The sequence below is a fragment of the Stegostoma tigrinum genome, chromosome 4 (genome assembly GCF_030684315.1).
Source record: "Stegostoma tigrinum isolate sSteTig4 chromosome 4, sSteTig4.hap1, whole genome shotgun sequence".
Lineage (NCBI taxonomy): Eukaryota > Metazoa > Chordata > Chondrichthyes > Orectolobiformes > Stegostomatidae > Stegostoma > Stegostoma tigrinum.
The window spans coordinates 108,036,396-108,056,483 of record NC_081357.1 but is presented as its reverse complement, the minus strand read 5'-3'; the positions used below and the strand labels follow the sequence as shown (position 1 = coordinate 108,056,483).

General features: G+C 37.5%; 1 protein-coding gene across 6 annotated transcripts in view; it reads right to left on the bottom strand.

Annotated features, from left to right (window-relative positions):
- Positions 1-457: 457 nt before the first annotated feature.
- The window catches only part of acp1 (acid phosphatase 1), a 28,506-nt gene continuing 8,875 nt past the window's right edge, over positions 458-20,088 (bottom strand). For 2 of the 6 annotated variants that reach the window (XM_048531726.1, XM_048531724.1), the window contains exons 3-6: positions 18,371-18,484; positions 10,959-11,020; positions 1,082-1,187; positions 458-903 (exon numbers count right to left, since the gene is read on the bottom strand). In XM_048531726.1, the coding sequence (XP_048387683.1) occupies positions 826-903; positions 1,082-1,187; positions 10,959-11,020; positions 18,371-18,484 (360 nt within the window). In that variant the 3' untranslated portion in view covers positions 458-825. Of the gene's footprint in view, positions 904-1,081; positions 1,188-10,958; positions 11,021-18,195; positions 18,310-18,370; positions 18,485-20,088 lie in introns of all 6 variants that reach the window. The other 4 variants (XM_048531727.1, XM_048531725.1, XM_048531729.1 and 1 more) reach the window with 2 other exon arrangements.

Below are 20,088 nucleotides of genomic sequence, written 5' to 3'. Positions count from 1 at the left end.
GATGGCGAGCATGAGGGGGCATAGCTTTAAATTGAGGGGTGAAAGATATAGGACAGATGTCAGAGGTAGTTTCTTTGCTCAGAGAGTAGTAAGGGAGTGGAACGCTTTGCCTGCAACGTTTGTAGTTTTGCCAACTTTAGGCACATTTAAGTCGTCATTGGATGAGCATATGGACGTACATGGAATAGTGTAGGTTAGATGGGCTTGAGATCGGTATGACAGGTCAGCACAACATCGAGGGCCGAAGGGCCTGTACTGTGCTGTAATGTTCTATGTTCTAATAAAATGTTTAATTATAAAGGATTATTCTTTACATATTTTAGGTTGCTGCAAATCTTCACACTAGTAAACATGGTTGCTTTGTAACTATAACAAAAATTATAGTATACTTTAAAGTGAAGAGTTATTCTAACTCTTAACTGTAACGCATAAAAAAAACTTCACTGTGACTTAGGAATTTTGTCATGCGCATTTATTCATTATTTCTGAAATACAAGTCAATTTTCGATAACAAAACAAGTTGACAACAATTATTTTTAAAACAATGCAATGTTCTTCTGAAATTCTTCTCACTAGCAATTCCTGAAAACAAACCATAAGTCTGAACACAAATTTGCTTTAAATTCATGTGTCTTTAATGAAGGAAAACTACTGCCTCTCCAGAGTAAAGTAAATAATGAAACATTCAAAATTAATGTGAGTTTCTAAAATATTTAATTTCATTTTCAGAGATGAGTTTTGAAAGTTTGAAAACAGTAATATTGGCAAGATTTTTACTCATGGAAGATTAATTTTCTAATATGTTAAAACAGCCCTCAGCACTTGTTATGTGGTGGTCTCTAGGAATGCCGTGCAACATCTTAAACACTGCTGGTATACGTCTTCAAAATCTGCTTCAGTTCCCTGTAATAACAAAAGAAAGAAATTAAAAACACATCTCAACCACACAATCACTACTAAACATCGAACATGGGAATCAAAAATAAAGCACAAATCCATTTTTTTTTGGATTTTCTGAATTCTTTGGCAACTCTAAATTCTATATGTACAAAAATAAATAAGAGAATATTTCACTACTTACATAATAAGGATCTTGTATAATAAGATGATTCTGTGGGTCAAATGAGCCAAGCAGCTTTATTTCGGATTTGAGGTTCTTCACTTTGTCAGCCATCCTTTTTAAATCTCTGAAAATTTATCAGATATAAACTAAGTTTTCTCTCCAGATTAACAATAAAACGACCGATTAGAAAGTTCAATATTAGGTTATTTCCCTTCACTCTTCAACATTGATGAACTAACAATGTATGTATCGTACAGAACATGGCAAACACTATTTAAAGAAAAATCTCTTTATAAAACTGTCAACTTTCAATCCTATCAAATCTTAAAAAATGAATTTACTGTATACAATTTGGTCAAGGAATGACAAATATATCAATTCAATATTAATTCAAAGATCAACCTTTTTGAATTTGTTTCATGGTTTAAATATGAGTTAATGTAAGTGTTAAAATACAAAATGTAATAGATACCATGTAATGGATACTTCTGTGTAATCCTATTTTTGAGACCTGTAGTCACACATCTCACTGAATCAAATTAGGGCTTATTGAAGAATATCATACAACCCTCAACATCATTAGCAATGCACTTATACTGCACATTTGTTGTTCGTGCAAAATAGTTTTCAATTTGCATTGAGACTAAATGGATGGTATAAATCCTGGATCTGCTTTTGATGTGATTAACTAGACGTGTTTGAGGAAGTAACAGGCCAGATGAAGACAATGCTGGTCATGTAGTGTACATGGACGTCCCCCCCAGAAAACATCTGATACAGTGCCACACAACAAACTTGAGAGAAAAACAACAGGTCATACAATAAAGAGACGGCAGTGACATGAAAAAATATCACAAATTAATAGAAAACAGAGAATAATGATCAATGGATATTATTTGGGCTGGAGGAAGATTTGTAGTGAAGTTCTCCAGTGGTTGATATTGGGAACCTTGCTTTTCCTGATATATTAATAATCTAGATTCTGACGAATAGGGAAGAAAATTTAAAAGTTTGCAAATAGCACAAAACTTGAAAGAGTTGTAAACTCTGAGGAGGACAGTACAGAACACAGAAAGGATAGAGACAAATTCGTGGATGACTGGAGAGGTTCAATGCAGAGACAGTGAGGTGATGTATTTTGGTAGAAATAACACTGGAAGACGATATAAAATAGGGGGTGGATGTCTAAAAGTGGATGCAGGAGCAGAGGGACGTTGGTGTACCCTGACACAGATCACTGAAGGTGGCAGGGCAGTTGGAAAGCAGTTAATAAAGCACACAGTACCAGTAGGGGCATAAAGTACAACAGCAAGGAATTGATGCTGAACTCGTATAAGACACTTGTTAGACCTCAGCTGGAGTATTGTGTACAGTTCTGAGTGCTATGTCTTAGGTGTGCAAATGTATTACAGACAGTGCAGAAGCAATTTACAAGAATAGTTTCAAGGATGAAGAATTTCTGATGTAAGGATAGGCCGAAGAAGTTGGGAATTTTCTTTTTGGAGAGAAGGCAGCTAAGAAGAGATCTGATAGAGGTTTTCAAAATCATGGGCAAGTTTGCTAAAGCATTTCGAAGAAGTTACTTCCACTTTAAAAGAATCAAAGAACAAAAGGACACAGATTTAAAGTGATCTTGCAAAAGGAGCAGATGTATTTTTTAACACAGTGGGTAATTAAAAGATGGAATACTCTGCCTGGAAGTGAGGTGGAAAAAGGTTCAATTGAAACATTCAATAGGATTATTTGGGAAGAAATAATGTGCAAAGATACGGGGAAAAAGCAGGAGATTGGCATTAGGTAATAATGCTCATTTGAAGAGATGGTGCAGACAATAAGGGCTGAATGGCTCCTTCTGTGACTACCACTTGTGATTAAAAAAACTATCAATCTCACATTTAAAAATATTCAACAAGATAGCACCTACTCCTTTGTGAAAAGGTTCCATCCTTTTGTCACACTTTGCAGCAAGTGTGTTATAACTTCTCCCCTGAATGGCATGTCCCTGATTTTAAGATTATGTCCCTTTCTTCTCATCTAGTATAAAATGTTTCTAACTATCTACTCAACTATTTCCTTGCAAAGTGCTAATGAAATCATCCTATAATATCACATTATTATCACAGGGAATGCAAACCAAGCAATCTCTCCTCTTGATCTAGCCCTTAGATGGCAAGTAGCATTTTGCTGAATTTGCTAAATTGCTGCATCCCTTCTTTAGGTTAATACATACTTTCGAAGAAGCAGTGTCAAATGTTGCAAGGTGTTGCAAGTATAGTCTACAAGGGACTTGAATAGCTGGAGCAGAACGAATACACATCCCTACATTTTATACTCTAGCCCTCTAGAAAGTAAAAAACTGATTGATATTTAAATAGCACTTTTCATGACTACCTGTTTTCTTAAAATGCTTTACAGTATATTGAGGTATCTCTCAAATGTGGCAACTGTTTTTGTGATTCCAACTGAGGGACGTAATTTTGGCAATGACATGGAATACCTCTCCTGCTCTTCTTCAAAATAGTGTTATAGGCTTTTTTGCATTCACCTGAACATCAGAGGGAGCCTCAATTTAACATCTCATCTACGAGATATCTGCGCGTCGGCCAAACTAAAGAACTGATGACTGCAGAAAGAGAGGGGGAGAACATGCCCCTATCTACCTGAACGGAACTGCGGTTGAGAGGGTGGGGACTGTCAAGTTCCTTGGAATGACGATAACCGACAACCTGTCTTGGACTTCCCACGGGGATGCGATGGTTAAGGAGGCACAACAATGCCTCTTCTTCCTCAGGTGGCTCAGGAAATTTGGCATGTCCATCGGGACCCTCACCAACTTCTACAGACGCAGCACTGAAAGCATACTGTCTGGGTGCATAACAGTCTGGTTTGACAACAGCAGTGCCCAGGCCCATAAAAAACTACAGAAGGTTGTGAGCACAGCCCAGACCATCACAGATGTCAACCTTCTCTCCACGGGCTCCATTTACACAGCCTGCTGCCACGGAAAGCCTGCCACAATCATCAAAAACCTATTGCACCACAGCAATATCCCCTACAACCTTTACCGTCTAACAGAAGATACAGAATCTTGAACTCATGCACCAGCAGGTACAGGAACAGCTTCTGCCTGGCCGTTATTAGACTGATGAATGGACTCCCTAGCCTCAAATAATGCTGATCTTGCTAATATGGATCTTGCCGAATGCATGCTCTGCGCAATGTAAACTGTTAAACAACTTTTTATCTGTGCATCCTTGCTTACTATGATCTACCAATACTGCTTGTTAACAAAGCATTTTACTGTTCTCCAGTACACATGACAATAAAGCAATCAATCAATTTCAGCACTGCACCACTGCCTGAATACTGCATTGATTTTTGTGGTCAAGGCAATGAACCAAAATCCTTGTGACTCAGGTGAGAGTGCAATCAATTGAGCAAGGCTTGACTCCAGTTATAAAAGGATAATATAATCAGTCTTTTTGATTTTATGTTTCTGATTATTATATTTTTCAAGGACCTAGATATAGTTCCTAAGGCTAAAGGGATAAAAGAGTGTGCAGTGAAAGCAGGAACAGGGCACCTATTTCGATGAACAGCCATTATCGTACTGAATGGCAAGGAGGCTTGAAGGGCCAAAAGGTCTACTCGTACTCCTACTTTCTATGTTTAAATTTTAATTATCAGTGTACATTGATCCCTAAACCCATGAAATTCCACCATTCCTCGATTTTAGCCAATTAAATACTGAAAGTTTTTTTGGTTCTAAATAGATGACCTGCCACTTACCCATTTTGAAATTCACTGCCACAGTTTTGCTCACATTTTTAACCCAAAAATATTCCTTTTTAGTTTTATGTTCACATCTACATTAAGTTATTAATCTTTGCGCCATCTGAAGACATACCCAAACTATTAATGCAGCAAATGTTTGAAAACTAGTACAGATCATCGTAACTATAACAAACAAAATAGGAGAAGTAAGAAAAATAATCAATGATGCCTCCCATCTTCAACACCCTCTAAGGCAGAGATGCCGAGTTGTACAACTGCTCATCCCAGCTTTCAATCTAGTAACCATCTCTGAACTGCCTCAGTGCATTTTATATCCTTTCCGCAAAATAGCACTATTGAAATGATACAGCACAGGAGGGAGCCTTTCAGCCCTTTTTGTCCATGTGGCCCCAAAACATCCAAATGCCCTTTGTAATCCCACCTTCTTGCACATAGTCCAGCAGCTTACAACGCTACAGTTCATCTCCAGGTATTATTGAGAGTTTCAGGGTCTCTGCCTCCATCACCAACTCAGGCAGCAAATTACAGACACTCACCACCCTCTGCATTAAGATTCCTCTAATTCTTCTGCCACTTAGTTTCAATCTATGACACTTGGTTTTGAACTCTTTGCTAAAGGAAATAGCTCCTCCTGTCTACTCGATCTCTACTCCTCTCCTACCCATGTTAATACGGTACCAGTTCAGCACTTTTATCCATGTTTGTACCATGGTTGTAAAGAGTTAAGAAGCTGAGTCGCTCTGGTGGAAACTAAGCAAGAGTAAGCAGGTTATTGCTATTTAAGTGCTGTTTGATGGCCCTTGAAGACACCTCCTATCACTCTATTGATGGTGGAGGTGACTGATGAGGCGATAATTATCTGGGTTGGATTTATCCTGCCTTCATGGATAAGTCACACCTGCACTTTATTCCTCAGTATCAAGTAGATACATGTTGTAGCTGTACTGGAGCAATTTGAGGCTATTTTCAAAGCACAGATCGACAGTACTGTTGCTGAAATATTGTCAGGGCCCACTGCCTTTGCAGAATCATCTGCTTTAGCCATTTCTTGACATCACCTGGTGTGAATCAAGTTGGCTGAAGATTGGCATCTAGGACACAAGAGACCTCAAGAGGCTGAAACAGCACATCCACTTAACACTTCCAGCTAAAGCTGGTTAATCTAGCATTTGAAGATAGCAGGAACTGCTGATGCTGGATAATCTGAGATAACAAGGTGTAGAGCTGGATGAACGCAGTAAGCCAAGCAGCATCAGAGGAGCAGGAAAGCTGACATTTAGGGTCTGGACCCTTCTTCAGAAAAAAAACTAGCATTTACTGTTTTATTTATTGAATGATTGGCAGAAACTGCTTTTGTCTCAAGGCTATAAAACCAGTACCAGAGATTATAATGTTTTTCGATATCTGATCACCTTTCTGTTTAAGTATTAAAGTGTGTTATGGTCAACAACTGCTATAGTAAATGCATATGAAAATTATTATCCCTCAATTTCTTCAGTTGTTGTCTGGTTCTTCTACCAAATCTGCAGTGGAGCATCATTCTTATTTGCTGTACTGAAAATAGAAAAGACAACCTTGGACACAGGGTTTACATTGTAGCGTTAGCTTGTTCAGTGATGGAACTCTTGGCTGAATAAAAAGGCTGTAGTTTCAAATTTCCACAAGTTATCAGCATGTAGTTTAGTACAAGAGACTGTTGGGTGTAAATTTAATCAAGGCACATGTATGAGAGATCCTGCAGCACCTCTGCAAGTCAGAAACTTTTCCAAAATGCTGAACGATAGTGTACCCAATCATCAAATTAATTAAGCATTAAATTTATTTAACTCTGCTTGTGGGACCTTTCTTTGACAATCTTGTGCTATGAAGGTGCTTCATCATTAAAATTATTTTTGGGATTTGTGTTGAATGAACTGTAAATGGTGGTTCATTTGAAAAGACTGGGGAGAAACTTGGACACTTTTTTTTTTGAAAAGGGCACACTGGAACTTTAACATTTTTGCTTGGACTTATCTACCATAACTCTCAAACCTAGGTTTATAGTTTTCAGGAGTTAGTTTTATTTTAGAAATTATTTGGAGTTCATTTGCAGTCCAGCTTCTTAAGAGAGAGAAGCTACCAAGCTCATCCTCACATTTCCGCGAAAACATCCGCGAAATCCAGTGTCAACTAAACACCTTTCAACTGTTTCCCCGAAAAGACTTAGGAGAGGGTTCTTCTCAATAACCTTTGAATGAACTGCATTGACAAAATCTCAGTGACAACTGCTGGTGTACTGTCACATCTATCTAAGTGAAACCACTGACCGAAAGCCATGTTGAACATTCATATCATATATCTTTTTTCCTCTAAATAATGAACAATTATTTGGTAAAAATGTTCTTTATCATAAGTTAATCTCTGAAGAGAAAGTACTTTAATTTTTTTTCTTTAATTGGGGTCTGCGTATGTATGCATGTGTGGCATTATTTAGAAAGTAGGTTTTTATACTTCACTATGTATCAATCAGCATTACATCCTTGCTGAATAAGTCCCGTTTTCACAATAAATATGCAATGTTGATGTTTGCTTAAGAAACCTAGCTGATAGTTCCTTTAATTCCAAACCCAGTATGAAGCATATAAATAGCCATATTGATAAATGGGTAAGGCATTTAATTTTATGCCATGACCAGTGCAGTGGTAGGACTGGACAACAACAGTGCAACCCGCAAATGTCAGTGTTAACACATTTTATTGCCAAGTATACTAAAATTAATACACATTTTTATTCTACAGTAGGACATGGGCACGAGAAATCTTAATTACTATCGAATTATCTCTGTTATTAAAAATTAACTGTTATGAGTGTTCCTTCAAATATAATTGAGAAATTTACTTTTTTGACTCCTACTTCATCCAATCATTGTTTTCTCCCTACTGTGCTTTCTTTATCTAATTTGAGAATGCATTTACTATTCTTACATTTCCTGGTTTAGATCATATGCTGTTTATTTCACAAGAATTCAGTCTAATTTGGTTCATGAGTGCATTGTAGTGGGTGCCACATCCTTTCCATCTCCACATGCAGCAATTTCTACTGCAAAACGTCTGGAAAATTAAACAGCAAGTAGAAGTGAATTCACTGCTAGCTAGAGAGAATTCGGGCCCATTCTTTTGAATAAAAACACAGGAAGAAAAACACAATCACCAACCTAACACCAATTTTACATGTCTTAAAAGTTTAAAATCTATAGTAATTTCTCATAATTGACTAATAAGCATGCTGGTAAGATTTGACAACAGCATATGCAAATTAGCCTTCATTTTCGGAACTACCAAAATTGCAAAACTTCTGTGAACTGGTAATAACTGTGGATTGTAATTTTTTCTCATGTAATTTGCGAGCTATGCAAACTTCAGAATTAAGTTATATCTCAAAATAAACCAATTTTCTTGAAAGTTTTCTTGTCTTTAGGTTTTGCTGTATTTTGGTTTACCTACCGTTCTAAATGCTAAAATGAAAAATTGAAATACTTTTATATTTGCCCAGTGATAAAAAGTGACTACTTGGAGAAGAATGTATTTAACCTCTGTCAGCTAATTTTACAGGGGGGAGTAGGATTTTCTGAGAGGCTATAATAAGAGGTTAAAAATTGCTTATTCAATTGTTTGATAAATGTGCCAAATGAAGACTTTTTAAATATCCTTGAAGCTCCAGACGATGACTACTATTTACTTCTTCCAGAAGTGTCACATTCTTCACAAGGTGAAAGGTCAGGGCACATACAGCTAGATTCATGTTGTACAAAAACAGATGCTAGATCAGGAACCATCATTTTTTTGTCAAATTAAATGAACTCAATGAGCTCTAATTATTTAAAAGTAATAGAGGCTGAGGGAGAAAGCTGGTTCTAAATACTGACGCAATTGAACAACAAAAGTAGATGGAGCAGAATGCACAGCAACCCCAACAGGACAGATCAAATTAAGAAATTGCTTAGCGCCGTGTTGATTTACCAGTGGAATCTTTCATCCACTTATGCATGCAATGGACAAATTGGGAGCCTTGTACAACAAACTTTGTTTTAACTGGCACCTTACGAACCGGTAGTCTCAAGAACGGGAAACATTATTTAACTGAAAGACTGAAAGTTTACTGCATTATCACAATCTCTGCAACAGAAGTCAACTGAGGGTGCCAGTAAGAAGGTTCTCTGTTGTTAAGTTCTATTTAAGGCAAAGTTGCATTCTTATTTAAGTGATTTATTTTGTACATATAACAAATATGTGTATATGCCCTGCATTATGTTTCTATTGCATACTGATTATGTGGGCCTCTTGATCAACTAGAATATTTGATCAAACAGCATACTCCTAGTCCCACAGGTGCTGGTGAATAAACTTTGCTGTATATACTTTCTAGATTTGCAAAAATCTGACTCTTACTTGAAGTCAGATCACGATACTGGCCTCCAGTTTCCTGCAGACATTACAAAATCTTACAAATGGAGGAGGATGACTTTGTGCATCTGCCATTGCTTTAATATATAGCAAGTGCTGGAAGACTTGGGCAGTTTTCAACATCCAGATGATTTCTACAAATGGCAATGCCATTCACTCTGCTTCATTGGCAACCAAGCCAGGATGAAAATCTATTCTAGCTATTTTCCTGACATTTCAGGGAAAGCAAACTTAAAACAGATTCAGAAGTTCTTGAGGTGCATGTGCTTCCAGCCAGTGAAAAATGATAAATGAAAATTGTTTTGGTCAATTTCAGTCTTTGTGGTGGATGGAACGTGGCAGTATGAAAAGACTTGACTTGTCAATTATATAATGGGTGTCTCTCATGGAGACGAAGGATCAGTTTCACACTGGTGCAGTAAGGAATGCTTCTTTACTTATAGCACATTGCTGCCGTGGTATACAGCATGTTGCTCTTCAGCTACAGTACTTTACGGATATACAGAGATGTATCGAAGTCCCAAAATGCAAACAGGAGATTTAAAGTTTCAATTTTATAATAAAACTAAATACATAATTTAGTGATTTAAAAAAGGAGCAGAGAGACACACTTCTACTATGTATCAATTTGCTCTTTAAAGACAAACAATATATGTTCATCAGTAAAGCTTCAAGAATCTTTAGTCAGGATAATTTTTATCAGTTTAAAATATTCATGGGAGAAAGGTGGGGAATATAAATATCTTTAAATTCCAGGTTAATATAAACTCCACTTGAAGCTTAGGTTAAATGGAAGGTAAGTTATAGGGCAATGTTCTCCTTACATCACTCGAGCAATCTATACCTGCAACAGCATTCTTTGCTGCTCCAGTGTGATTCTGATCCTTTGTCTCCATGACAGCGATCTATATTATGCTCGGCATACTGTAAGTGTCGCCCACACTGCCATCTTCCATCCACCCAACAAGACTGAAACAGACCAAAATAATTTTCATTTTTTATTGCATTTCCCTGGCTGTAAAAACTTGTCAAAGCTAAATTTGGGCAAAACCTTGTGAATATATTTTATAAGCCAAAAAAAATCCAAACACATTTAAACACACAATGCATTATGGTTTCTGAGAAGTGATGGAAAAACTATAATTCAGTTGTAATTTCTGCAGACTCAAAAACTCCAAATAGCTTTAATTCCCGACCTAACATTCCCACGATGTATAGTGCTTTTAAATGGAGGTAACACACAAGGGGAAAAAGCCAGAAAATGCCAGAGATGTGCTGATGCTAGAAATGTGCATCTTAACGTAAGACTTGGAATTTCTGCAATGCTTAGCTTTTGAGTTAGAAGTGAGGAACTTTTAGTTACAATTATTAAACTTTTACTGGCAATGTTCATTGTTGCAACTTTGCCACTATTGAGGCACAGAATTGCAAGGAAGCTTTTACCATAACTGGACATTGTGTACAGAGTCTGATTAAAAAATGATATATAATGGAGGTAAACTCAAAGCCTAAACCACTTAATATCAAGGATAAAAAAAGGTCAAATGAAAAACAGGAAAGGCATTTTAAAATGCAATTCAATTATACATTATCAAAATGTTCATCGAACTAGGTCCACTGCTGAAAACGAGGACAATAGTTATTAATGATCTACTCACCTCAAATTGCTTTCATCCATACATAGCATGTAATCAAATGTTAAGAAATCATTCTTGGTTACCTAGGAGTGTAAAAAATACTTAATGTTTGATTCTTTGTTAACAACTGTATGCTATAATGGAATAAGTGAATTTGAAATTATCTACAAACCTTTTTGTTTGATGACTAAACCAGAGAAAAGCCTCTGATAACAGTATTTCAACTTGTAGACTAATTATGGTCAACTGACACTGCTAAGCTAACATTAATTTTGAATTATTTTGCACATATCCAACGGCACATGCCAGGCAGATGTTTATGTATGAATGCTTTGCTGTCAGCTTTGGCTCACTTTCAGCTTGTGGCACAAGTTATAGATGTAAGTTGCACTCAGGATAGGTCATCATAATTAGGCTGATACTCCAGTGCAGTACCAACAGAATGGAATTTTGCCTGCTGTTACATTTGGATGCCAGAGACTCTATGGCACTATTCAAGAGCAAGGGAATTCTGCTTGTGTCAGGATAAACACTTAGCTCTCAAGCAATACCACTGAAGCATTTTAACTAGTCAATTATTTTATTGTTGTGGCCAAATGAACTGCCATCCTTCCTTACATTATAGTGACAACACTTCAAATGTAATTAATTGGGTCTGAAGCACATTAGGACTCTGAGGTCATGGAAAATGCTTTAAGTGAAATTTATTTCTTCCTTCTTTTAATATATGCTCTCTTAAAAATAAATTAAATAAATACTGATCAGTCTATAGTCCACTAAAAGAGGATTGATGGCAGTAGCCTGGGAATATAATTCTAAATCTTACAGACAAAGTACTTTTTAAAAAAATCTAACATAAGTTGTGTTTCAAGGGGTCACCGAGTTCAACAGCATTTTAAAGTTGCTATATTGCACTTTTTTTTAAGAAAAGTATACACCATAAAATGCCTTACAGCTTTCACAGGTCAAGTACATAAACAGACACTGTGCCAAGATTATGCAGTCTCATCCTGTGCAGCATTCTGCCAAGGAAATCAGCCCATCTGCCACTGAAACAATCATTCATGCTTTTTGTCACCTTGATGCCCACCTATTTCAATGTTCTCATGAGTAGTCTCTTTTTATCAAAAAAAATTTCAAAATACAAGTTCAAAGGCAGGAGCTATGAAACGAGTAAAGATACAAAAGTTGTCTCTTGGGTGAAAACAGCATGTCTGAATAGTTGCTGACTGAAATTAGGAAATAGGAAATAAAGAGAAATGAAACAAAACCTAAGCAAACCAAAAAAAAAACAAAACATGGATAGCAGTTACTTTCTAAAATTTCTGAACCCAAATGTTGAGAACAGGCTATAAGGTAGTCAGCCATAAGTTGAGGTGCTCATTGAATTTGTGTTGACCTTGAAATTACATTAAGATGCTAGCATTACTATCTATCCTAAGTCAAGATATGCAAGACTACATCTTTCTTAAAATATTGTTTAGTATTTACTTGTCCCAGATGAACTCAGAAGGCGGCAGCTTTTCTGCTAATGGTGGGAATAAATGCAAGCTATAACTAAGTGCTGTTTGCCAATAACCACAGTACAGGAACAGGACCCAGTCAATAATGCAGGTAGTATGTTTCCACACTTACCATCAGTTCATGGAGGGAGGTGGTGTTGGTACCAGTTTTAAACATCACCCAAGTAAGTTGTAATGCCAAAAAGACACCATTTTTAGTTTTGCAGAGGCACACGGAAATCTAACTCCTGAGCAGACCTCTAAACTCAACCTCCTTCTCTTCCATCTAACACTAAGTTCATTGCCAAGACCTTCAGGCTAAATCTCGTGTGTCCTGATTTATGATCAGCATCAACAAGGGAGCATCCAACTTTCACAATGATCAGACATTGTCTCCACTTTACAATGATGACGACATGCAGGTTCCTGCACTGATATAACATTAATGCAATTGTTAAGCAACCAACATCATTTCTTATCAATTAATCTACAAGAGCCCAGGCATGATACAAATAAAACCCCAGCAGTGAAACACTTCAGAAACTCCAATCACCCTTACCTCCCAGGCATGCTATATTTAACAAATATCTTGTTTGCATTACAATTACTAGATATAATAGGATCAGCATTAGGTTTACACAATTCCTACAGAATAAATACTCAGTAGATAAATTGGAGATACTAGTGCTGCTGTCCTTCAAGAAGTTGAGATTGACAAGAGATTTCATGGAGGAGATCAAAATAATGAGGGATCTCGACAAAGCAGATGTGAAAATACAGCTTCCATTGGCTAAAAGGTAAAGACTCAGAGGGTACAAATTATGTTGTTGCTACTTAACAGTCTCAAGTGTGGTGAGGACAGACAGGAGGCTGAAAGCATCACAATCCCCAACCCTGTTAAAATTTAGGAAAGGTTGCAGCAGATGGGAGGGTGGAGAGTGGGTCACATAGGTAATATTACAGGCACCTCAATAGCAAGGGAACTATAAAATTCTTCCATAAATCCTCGAGACAAGATGCAAGATTAATTGAGTGTGATTTGAGACAGAGAGGAGAGATTTTTACTTTTACACGGAAGGCAGTGAAGCTGTGGAGTGCACTTCCAAATTTAATGATCAAAGCAGAAACAACATCTACATTAAATAGGAGAGAAAAGAAAAATGGACATAGATCAGGACATGGGATCATGACTTCTGCTTTTGTGTAAACAAACACCAACATGGACCGATTAAGCTGAAAAAGCCTTGTTTTCATGGTGCAAATGTAAACGAGACTGCTCGACTGCATTATTAAAGAACTTTCTGAAGTCTTTCAAACTAGCCAAAATTGTTTCACTTAGAAGAGTTACTTTCAGATGCAGTTAGTTATCCTGAGAAAGCCATGATAAAAAATTTAAAACGCACAGACCCATTAAATGTCTTAAAAAGTGAAGACACTGATTAATTATCAAAAAGTTTGTAAAGACAAGAATTTGCAATATACAATGAAAAATTGCTTCTCCACATATGATAATGAAATGAATAACATTTATGTAACAAAAGAAAAACTTGCATTTATAGTGACATTTTACAACCACGGGACACCTCAATGCATTTTACAGTTAAGTAAGTACTTCTGACGTGAAGTCATTGTGCTCCAGGAATGGAGATTGCCAAAGTAGTACACTGCAAACCTCCACAAATAGACCCACAAACTTGATCATGACCAGATAATCTCCTTTAGTGAAGCTGATTGAGGGATAAATATTGGTCATAACTCTGGTCATATCATGCCAAGCAATTAAGTAATAAAAACAAATTCATGCTCGTTGACAGAGTGGCATAGCAATAATATCACTAGGCTAGTAACCCAGAGATACAGATAATGAAAACCTCACCACAGCAGCTGATGGAACTTTAATTCAAATAACATAGCTGTAAATATAAAGCCAATTTCAGTAATGGTGACCATGACAACCATAACTGATTGTTAAAGAAACACATCTGTTCATCATTTTCCTTTAGAAAAGGAAATCTTGACTTGGTATGGCAATGTGGACTTTCTCCTATCCTTTGAAATTCTTACATATCCAGGAATTAAAAGAAAAAACATTTATTCATTTAATTAAAACTGTAGCGATTGATTTTTAAACACCATATGTACACATATCTCTTAACAGACGAGTACAGTCCAATCATAAATGAATCAAGAATCAACTTTGTAAGGTATTCTCAAAAACCTCTGCTTACAGAGATTTAATTAGATGCATCAGTGTTGTTTACTATTCATTCGCTGGATGTGGGTGTTATTGGCAAGGCCAGGATTTACTGCCCATTCCCAATTGCCCAGAGTTAATAGTCAAACACACTGCTGTGGACTGCAGTCACATGCAGGCAAAACCAGGTAAGAACAGCAGTTTTCTTTCCTAAAGACAATTAGTGATCCCGATGTGTTTCAAATGTAACTGCAGTTTGAACCCCAGAATTAATAACAGTATAAAAATCAGGAAACAGCATGCACATCTGACTATTTGATATTCTAAATCTTACAATTCCTAATGCAACTTTTCTGTGACAATTTCAGAAGAAGTGAAGAGACTGTAACTTATGAAGTGTATGGAAACTTCCCGGGAGCAGAAAATCCCAAAGCCACATGACATACACTCTTAATAAACTGTCCATCAATAATCCACAGTGACTGACTTCCAGCCAGAATACCTGTTAATTTATTAAATTTCAAAGTCTTAAATGGATGTGGAGCATTTCTGCATTTTAAAAGAATATATTTTGTGTAACATACAATGGGCAATGTTCCCATTTCTTAAACCATCATAATTTGAGCAAAATCAGATCAAAAGATAATAGAATTTATACTTCAAGCAAGTTATGCCCGAAGACACTGACAGTTATATTATCATACTTCTTTCGGCACTGCTAGGTTTTTTTTGATGCATGAAACATCACTGGCATGGATCAATATCAGAGTCCAGGCTGGCTGATTCTGTCAATATGGTCTCCTTTTCGTACCCATGGCAATGACCTTCCTCTCCATCACACCATCCACCAGCACATCTAAGTCCCTTTGGCTGAAAGGAAGTGCCAGTGTCCCATTTTGGGATATGCCTTGCCTTGAAATAGCACAGCAGCACAGTATGAGGCCAGGTTCTGGCTAGCAATGTTTGACGTGAAATGAAGCTAGTGTTTAAATATGGTGCCAGCTGCATGATTGGAGCATGGTCCAGGTAGCAGAAAGCATGTCTATCTGTGGTGTCATATGATTGCAGGAAAAGGGAACTTTACAGGCTGAATGCAAAATTAATGAGGTGTTCAGTGGAAGATTGCACGAGAAAAGTCATGGTAAGCCACGCCACAGAAATACCCCAAGAGACTTCTTGAAAATAACCAACGAAAAGGGAAAACTGAGCTGAGTATCTCAAAATATTTCAATCTTATGAGCTTCATTCATAATTGGAACACATGCTGTCAATGCCAGGAATGCAGAAATAAGATTTTTAAGTGCTATCACTACTTTCAGCCTCACTGTCAAATAAATCAACCGTAAGTAGTTTTTATAGGAGCCTCCTTTCCAATATTGATACCTGTTCGGCATCATTCCCATTCAACAACTGATTTTGATCCTGTCCATGACTCACTTCATTGCTTCACAGTAAATTTTAAATTTTGGATTATGAAAATTCAATTGGGTTGAATCTTGAATCAAATTCTTGATTGTACCCAAAATTTAAATAGTATCTGCATACTGTTCTCCTTTTAAAACAGTTTATACTTTCACTTAGTTTGAGTAGTGCTGCAAAATGTTTGCATGAGAAGATATGTCAGTTAGATTTCAGGGATTAGAGATGAGAGTTTCTGTGTCACTCAAACAAAGAAACATGGCAACAGCTTTTAAGGAATCAGGATTTGCCTGTCTTTTAATCCAGAATAGACCGGAAGTTGTATTCATTAGCAGCCATTAGACTTTGAGACTAAAAGAAAATGCTGGTGTACAGTTTTATTTTTTGAGGATAATGCAGTACATCATGCAGTATGTTTCTGTGCTTACAAAACAGCACATCCCATAGTTTCAGAGATAATGGGAACTGCAGATGCTGGAGATTCCAAGTTAATAAAATGTGAGGCTGGATGAACACAGCTGGCCAAGCAGCATCTCAGGAACACAAAAGCTGACGTTTCGGGCCTAGACCCTTCATCAGAGAGGGGGATGGGGGGAGGGAACTGGAATAAATAGGGAGAGAGGGGGAGGCGGACTGAAGATGGAGAGTAAAGAAGATAGGTGGAGAGAGTGTAGGTGGGGAGGTAGGGAGGGGATAGGTCAGTCCAGGGAAGACGGACAGGTCAAGGAGGTGGGATGAGGTTAGTAGGTAGCTGGGGGTGCGGCTTGGGGTGGGAGGAAGGGATGGGTGAGAGGAAGAACCGGTTAGGGAGGCAGAGACAGGTTGGACTGGTTTTGGGATGCAGTGGATGGGGGGGGAAGAGCTGGGCTGGTTGTGTGGTGCAGTGGGGGGAGGGGATGAACTGGGCTGGTTTAGGGATGCAGTGGGGGAAGGGGAGATTTTAATGTCAGCAATGATAAAAATATTGTTACTATTATATAACATATTCAACACATTTGAGGAAGTACATTCTCACTTTAGAATAAAATCGAAGCGGTTCATAACTTACTAAATTAAATTTATAAAATCAAATTAAAAGATAACACACAGCATTTAATATACTGAAACAAAGGTTAAAAGACTTTGAATATCATGTAGCATTTGCTACTGGAAGAGAAATCAGTTAGGGAATGTTTTTCAATGTAAACACAACATATGAAGCAAGAAAACATAATTTGTCCTAATTTCTCCAAAATACTAAGTTTCCCTATTACAAAAATGCTGGAAATATATTACAGTTTTCAACATTACCAGAAAAATACAACTTTGACAAAGGAGTGTTACAAAACATTCAGCAGCAATTTTCTTCCATATGCAAACTGCCTCTGCTGTGTACTTACAGCATTTTAAAACTTTTCATTCAGGATATCATTTTCGAAATCAGTGCTTCTTTTATCTCCACAGTTTTCCTCCCTTATGAACTCAGTTCACTTAATTTCCTGAGAAATGGGAGTGGATAAATAACTGTAAAGTTTGTTTAAGAGTTAAAAGAATGAACAAACTTGCATTTCTTTGGCATTTTTCATATCGTTAGGGTGTCTCAAAGTACTTTACATCTGATCAAGTATTTGTGAAGTGAAGTTATTGTTCCAATATAGAAAGTACGGCAGCTATAAATTTGCATTCAGCTAGCCCTCCAAAATTTTAATGACCAGAATTTTGTTTCAGCAGTATTGGTTGAGGTAGACAAAACGGTGAAGCCGCCATGGATAACCTGCAATTATGTTTTGACATTGAGCCCCAGGATCTTGTGCATCTTCTTGAGATGGGGCCTCAGTTTAAAGTCTCTTTTGAAATACACCTTTGACATTTCAGTTCACATTCAGTACTGCACCCCGAGAAGGTAGCCCATAATTCTGCATTCTTGTCTTCAAACCTTCTGAATTAAAAGGCAAGAGTGCCATTTCTTAAGTCACACTGAAACCACAATCCAAATGAACTAGCTTTGGATGATCCTGCTTTTTGAAGACATTTAATGATTACTCAAAGAGTAACTGGTACTAGAAATGGTGCGAATTATCCAATATTATTATTGACATTAAATAACATAGAACAATTGTTTTGAAAACAGTTAATAAGTTAAAAAAAAGGCTGGTTGGTCTACCTGTCTTGCCTTATGTGCAGTCTCAGTGTCATGCTGTCTTAAACAGCTTAGAGCCCTTGAGTCTGGGGAGTTCCCAACATTGAAGTCAATTACACCAGCACTGTCTATCATCCACTGTAATAAGAAAGAAAATTGATAGCCCACAATAAAATAAATAAGAACTGGGATACAGTACCTGCCTGGCAATATGATTCGTGGTAATGCCATGTTTCATCAGACACTTCTGGCCCCGATGGTCAGCAGGATTCCCTATTTCATACGTTGATGTTGCTGCACTGTCTATTTTCCACTGGAAGAAATACAAGTGCCACTCTGTTTGTTTCCCCATGCAAGTAATGATTATGTTACCAATTAGATGAATGCCACAGTTAGAACTTTAAAATGGTGTTAATTCGCAACTTCACTTGAATCAAACTTTAATAATATAACAATTACACTGACTTCTATTGGTTTTTATTAAGTAGCATGAATGTTTGACTCGCACTGAAAGATAATTTCAAATACAAGTTGCAAACTTTGTTCAGCCAAGCTTGTGACCAGAACTCCTCTCTTCAAATAAACAAAATGTTGATTGGATGCTGTTGTCCCAACATTACTAGAACACACATTTATATCAATGTGTCAAAGCATGTTTTTAAGCAACATAAAAGAAAATCAAAAGGTGTGGTAACTCTTACAAGGGAAAATGCATTAGACAACTTTCTGAAACTATAAGTGAGGCAAAACAAAGGAACATATTGTGGTTTTCAATCAGTATGAACTACCATCAAAAAATTAACTATGGAGCAAAATGCAATATGAAGTAGTTAATTGGCAACTGAGGAGTTAAAGGAAAAAAAGAGCTTTGCAAGACTTTGAATTGCTTTTCAACAGAAACAGCAAAGATAGACAACAGCAATGTGATTACATGTAATTTGTTTTATTTGTTCTTGGGATGCTAATTTGGCATTTTTGCTGATAATACTTGCTCTTGATGAGGTGATGACAGAAAGATACTTCGTCCCTAATGGGTCCTACTGTTTCCTAAAGGGCAACCTGTGCATGAAGCTGGAGAAAATTGGTTGGGTGTTAACTTGTGTTGAGCTTCTCTGGAGCACTGCAGCAAGCTTGAGACAGAGATGCTGGCCAGGGAACATGGTGCTGTTGAAGTGGCAGGCCTTTGGAGGCTCAAGATCATTTTGCAGACAGATTGTAGCTGTTCTACAAAGCCGTCATCCAGTCTGCTGTCAGTCTCCCCAGCATTGACCTGACCTCATTGTAAGTAGGCAAAGACAACAGACGAGTTCAAGTGAAACGTCAGTAAGTTACTGATTCACCCAGAAGGTGGGTCTAGGGCCTTGGAAAGCCTGCGGCTACAAGGGAAGGTGCTATGAGGCATGTAGAGGCATTAGGAGTGGAAAAGTAGTGGACCAGTATGTGTCAGAGGAAACAGTCCCTGCAGAAGGCTGACAAAGGTGGGGTACGGAATGTGTGTCTGGTAGCGGCATCCCTCTGGTGGTGATGGAAATGGCAGCCAATGATCCTTTGGGTGTAAATGCTGGTGGTGTGGTACCTGAACTGCCTTAATTCTCTGTCTTTCCACCTTCAGTGATCTGTCAACATGCAACCTAAGATCCCTCTGCTCCTCTTAGCTTCATAGTGTCTTGTCATTCATTGAGTACTCCCAAATGTTCTTTCTTCTGAAGTGCTGGGAGACCCTGGTACTGCTGTGGGAGGAAATAGGTGTAACAGCTGAAGTATGGGAGATGTGTCACACATGGCTGAAGACCCTATCAACCACGGTGGTGGAAATCCTCAGTTAAGGAAGAAAGTGGACATTTTGGAGGCCTTCTTGTCGAAGCTGGCATCATTGGAACAGATGCGCCAGAGTTGCAGAAACAGGGAGAATGGAAC